Source organism: Sceloporus occidentalis, unplaced genomic scaffold, assembly GCF_023333645.1.
Source record: "Sceloporus occidentalis isolate IW3139 unplaced genomic scaffold, rSceOcc1.0.p SCAF_87, whole genome shotgun sequence".
NCBI lineage: Eukaryota > Metazoa > Chordata > Lepidosauria > Squamata > Phrynosomatidae > Sceloporus > Sceloporus occidentalis.
This window is the reverse complement of record NW_028317067.1, coordinates 2,064,282-2,069,165: the sequence shown is the minus strand read 5'-3', so window position 1 is coordinate 2,069,165 and position 4,884 is coordinate 2,064,282. Positions and strand designations below refer to the sequence as shown.

Below are 4,884 nucleotides of genomic sequence, written 5' to 3'. Positions count from 1 at the left end.
TGACATCATTGGTACATACACCATCCAGACTGCCGGGGTTTATTCACATTAGGGCTCTGTCTGCACTATATGCTGTCATTGATGACATCATATCCAGCATCACCCATGATACGCTTTTGTCTTTCATATCCATGTAAGTCAATTTTATAGTTATTTTGTACAGAAGTATTGAGGAATATAAATGATCTGTATATATTTTTTCAGAGACCCTTAAACATGGATGAATACAAGCGCATGTCGGACCCAGAGCTTATTGAGGTTTTGCGGAAGTACAACATCCCACACGGCCCTGTTGTGGGTGAGTTTTGTGGTTTTTTTCGCGGTGTCTTTTGACAATTACAGGAAATGTAGTATTTGTCCAAATATATGGAACATATAGAATATTGAGCCGGACATCAGATTGGGTGTGAATTACTACGTTTGTGGGTTTTGGATCAGCTAAATTTATTTAGTAAAACACTTCGTTCAAAGGAACAACATTCAATTTACTCGAGGAACCTGAGATCCACTGCAACGCTGGGACATTAATTAATTTCCTGTAATTATCTTCTGTGTTCTTCCCCAAAACTCTACAAAGGGTACCTGAACCACTTGGTTAGGGTGTGAATGGTAACAGGACACTTAATGGTGAGGAGGAATAATCATCACAATCCTGTAAACAAGAGGCTCCTGTTATTCTACACATAATATGGGTTACTAATGCTAATGATTGGGAAAACGTATATGTGAAATCACATTTTCTTTGTATTTTTTAACATGATACCATGTTATCAGTTCCACTGTTTGCCCCAAACTAGGTACCCTTTAATAACTTGTCCAGATATATATTTTGTTGGGTAAAGTGTAAACTGCATACATGAATGTCACATAACACTAACCATAGCAAAACTGGGAAAACTGGCCCGGCCTCCCACAAGAAAAAAAGCGTTGCAACACTGAAAGGGTTAAAAGAGCGCTCCAGCCATACTTTCTTGTAAAATGGATCGCAGTTTGCAAGTATACAGTTAGTTGCTTGGAGAAAGCAGCTTGGAACTTCTAAAGTACAACCTTCTTTCCCAAAATGTTAAGGTCATTCTACAAATAACTTGCTTACTTAAAAAAGTTATTTAAACATGTTAGAGAAACTTTAAAGGGACATGCCAGTCCCAAACCAAGCATATATTTACCATAATGCATATTGAAATCAGGTTCTATTGAACACCAGCACAATTTGCTTTATTTAAAAACCGCTACCTTTATCCATCAGTTTTCAATGGAGTTAGGAAGGACGACTGATACTTAAGTACCCTACATAAGCAGCAGCCCATGACAGCTCATTATTTATATATATATATCTCTATATCACTGCCTAAATTGTTGGCACTATATATAAATAAAAGATTATCATATATCTCCGAGTGGAGGTCACCCATGATTTGGTGCTTAAATACAAATCCATGCGTTTATTTCTGCATGCTCATAAGCCCCAGGGTCTATGGATAATGGACTCCAGGGTGCATTTTACTGAAAGAAAAGGTTTAGCGTAAGTTTTAAACCATTCCAAGTATTGGATTATCGAGCAGTTTATATACTCTTGAATTTCATCAAGCATAACTGTCATTTAAAGCATAACATTGTTTCTTTCTGGGGGCGCCTATTTACTGGAAAGTCACAAGAAGTGACTATACTAAGTGTTTATTATTAAAGTCACGAATATATGATAATATTTAGGATTTCTTTGACAAGTATAGGAGTAAATGGTGTTTTTTTTTTTTTTTTGTTCTAGCTCTCTTCTGCATCACCAAATAATAAAAAAAAAAATAATTTCTATATTTTTCTTCCCTTTAGGTACAACCAGAAAACTATATGAAAAGAAAGTTTACGAATATGAACGCAAAAAGGGTAGATTTCCGCCCTCGTCTGGTAAGTTAACATAAATTTGTGGATCCAAACTTTTTTGTAGCATCTTGAAACGCATACTGCACCCCTCTCCATAATAACTTTACCGTTCCTGTTTTATAAGGCTCCTATGACAGTAGGCCGCAGTTCAGAAACACGGACTATGAAGATGACAATGGTAAGAAATTAAGTATAATTTCTTTTTTAAAAAGTGTCTTCCCGTGAATGGCTGGTAAATACGTAATTTCTGGAATGAGTTCTATGTATTTCTCGTGTATTACTAAACTATACACAGTAGACCTCCATTCCCTTCCACAAGTTCAACAAATGCTCTGGATTTATTTCATGAACCCTTACACAGTTACCCAATGTATATGGATGTTCTCAATAAATACATAACCTTAGCAAGGGATCATGATGTCTAATCAAGTGTCCTACACTCTAAGTGCCGCTGAATCATGGTTCTTGTTACCGTTCTGGGACTGTTGTCTGTCTCTTGAGGACCAGCGCCCCCAGCTGTCCACATGCATTAGGGGCATTCTGATACAGGGACAGGTAGTAGAAAGAAATAAACCGTGCTGCTATGCATCAAGCATACTACATGTTAGACTTATGCATTTGGATTCATTTTGGCAAACTTGGCAATTCATGCAAAGCCACAACAACGAGGATAAACCCCCATGAAGCAGATGAAAACAAAGCAAGAAGCTCAGAATTCTTTATTTGAAATCCCTGGGCCTTTTGTCTCGCACTCCTTCTCGGTCACTCTCGCTCACGCTCTCTTAATCCTTCCTTTCCTTCTCTGACAACCACAATGTAAATCAATAATTGTTCCTTTTTGGGTAACCCTTTGTGTGCCGCTAAGTTTCACATGTGTTTGTTTTTCCTAAATTTTGAAGACATCTACCAGGAAGAAACCATCACCCGGACTGTTGGATATCCGCAAGCATATCAGAGAGTAAGTAACTACCGCTTTAGGATTCTAATTCACAATGACCAGGTTTTGTTTCGTCATTGTTATAATATAGCAGAGGTATTATACTATCCTCATTTACACACAGTTCTACTTTTGGCCATAATTTTGAACACCACCTGCAGCTATTTATAGAATAGCAAGTAAAAAAAATGTTAGGGGAAAACAAACATTTTTTGGTAATGGCCCAAAATCTTTAAATCTGAGCAGCTGGAGAGATGGAGCTTCATTTGTAAGCCCTTCCTTAGCAAGCAAGTTGGAGGGCCAGCAGCCTGGATGAGTTTTGCTGGAATAATATTACCTGCTCTTGGAAGCTGTCGTCTTTTTTTTTTTTCTCTAGTCTCATATTAGAGAACTAACAGAAATATATATATATATATATATATATATATATACCTTGAATAGGAATATTGATTATGTTTTTTTATTTATTAGCAGATATAGGGTTTGCACTTTAAAACAGAAGACAAAATATAGCATTTCCACCTTCTTTCTGTCACTAATTTATTTTTATTTAAATGCCTTATGTTTTACAGAGCAATCTGGAGAGTCTTCCAAGCAAGTAAGTTTATTTCACAAATGATCTTAACAAAGACCAAAAAGTTGAATTGCGTGTATAGCTGTAACTAATTGATACATGAATGAAGGTTTGCAACCTGGTAAAAGCCCTGCAGACTTGAATAATAAAAATGTAATTTACAAATAATTTAAATGTTTCAGTGCAAGTTTGTTTAACTGCTATATTCTTTATACATTTCAAAATGTTACCCTCTCGACCCGAACTCACATGAAATATTGTAGATTATTGCGTATGAAGAAAAACCTTGGTGCTAAATGGTAAAAACTGAGCAGTCAGCGGGACGTTATATGGGTGACTACTGCAGTTGCGCCAGAATGACTCCACATATTGTTGCCGCCATCCTCTCAGTTCATGTTGGTAACTTTTTCAGGAGTTACAGCAAGGAGAATTCTTACCAGCAAGTATCCCAGGTGCGTTACTCTTCGCAAGGAGTTGAACCTCGGAGGCCAATCCGTGAAAAAGTCAATGAAGAGGCTCCCGCGAAGCGCTTCATCCCACTCTGGCTGCAGCTCTTCCTCCTGCTGCTTCTTATTAGTTTCCTAGCCTATATGTACTTCTTTCCAGAAGAAGAAGATAATCCATTCAAGAGGATCAGTGAATGAATAGCGCAGGATCTGTCAATATGACACCGCTTACAGGTTGCTGGTGCTCCCTGCTTGACCTCTGTAAGGAAGTGACTGTGTTCCGCAACATGGGCATTTTTTATTCACCTACTAGAGCAAGCGTAATATGAATGATTATGGTCCAGTGAGCCTCCTATATGCAGACATCATCTTAAGAATGTTCACGCCATAGATGTCACTTCCAAATCTCTTCCCTGCTAAAAGTTATTTTTGCATAAATTAGGCCATATAGGCTCAGGTTATTTACTCGTTTCATGTATTATACCATCTAAAAATGTAATTGAAAACATGCATACATTGTAAATATCTATGGTAAGCGTATAAAACAAACTAAATTAGATACCTGGTTAGAAAACATGTATGGATTGTCCCACTGCATTTTTAAACTGTTATAGAATTTCATATTAATTGTGTTTGTGCATTAAAAAAAACCCCAAAAAACATTTATCTTGGATTTTGAGGTGTTTATATATATATATATATATATATATCAAATATTTCTTATCTATAGGCCTTTATTGTTTGTTTTTGTGATCCGTAAACAAAGAGAGGCATATTTGTGTAAGTTGTAAAAATTAAACAAGAAAGACCCTTTTTTTTTTCTATTATAAAACAAAGCACTTGGGCATACACGCAGGCAAGCTAATTAATCCTACTAATCACGTGTGGGGTATTAATAACAGGTAAATGCTGTAGGGGATTGGTATGTTTTGTCATTTTATTGTTTGGAATTACACAAGAGCAGCACGAGATGGGTAGATCATGCGCAGACGGTGTGCAGGATTGGGTTCTTTTAAACCTGTGTTTGCTGCTGTTGATGCCCACTAACC

General features: G+C 36.8%; 1 protein-coding gene across 1 annotated transcript; it reads left to right on the top strand.

Annotated features, from left to right (window-relative positions):
* The first annotated feature begins 216 nt into the window (after positions 1–216).
* Positions 217–4,033, top strand: LOC149284902 (emerin-like). The gene is made up of 6 exons (XM_089496048.1): positions 217–298; positions 1,828–1,902; positions 2,003–2,056; positions 2,778–2,836; positions 3,388–3,413; positions 3,802–4,033. The coding sequence occupies exons 1-6, from the start codon at positions 217–219 to the stop codon at positions 4,031–4,033; spliced, it is 528 nt and encodes a 175-aa protein (XP_089352174.1).
* The last annotated feature ends 851 nt before the right edge of the window (positions 4,034–4,884 follow it).

Excerpts from the sequence above, each read along its gene's own strand:
- LOC149284902 (XM_089496048.1), top strand. The coding sequence starts at position 217 with ATGGATGAATACAAGCGCATGTCGGACCCAGAGCTTATTGAGGTTTTG. Across the intron at positions 2,057-2,777 it reads GGACTATGAAGATGACAATG|ACATCTACCAGGAAGAAACC; the intron begins GTAAGAAATTAA and ends TAAATTTTGAAG. Across the intron at positions 3,414-3,801 it reads CTGGAGAGTCTTCCAAGCAA|GAGTTACAGCAAGGAGAATT; the intron begins GTAAGTTTATTT and ends TAACTTTTTCAG.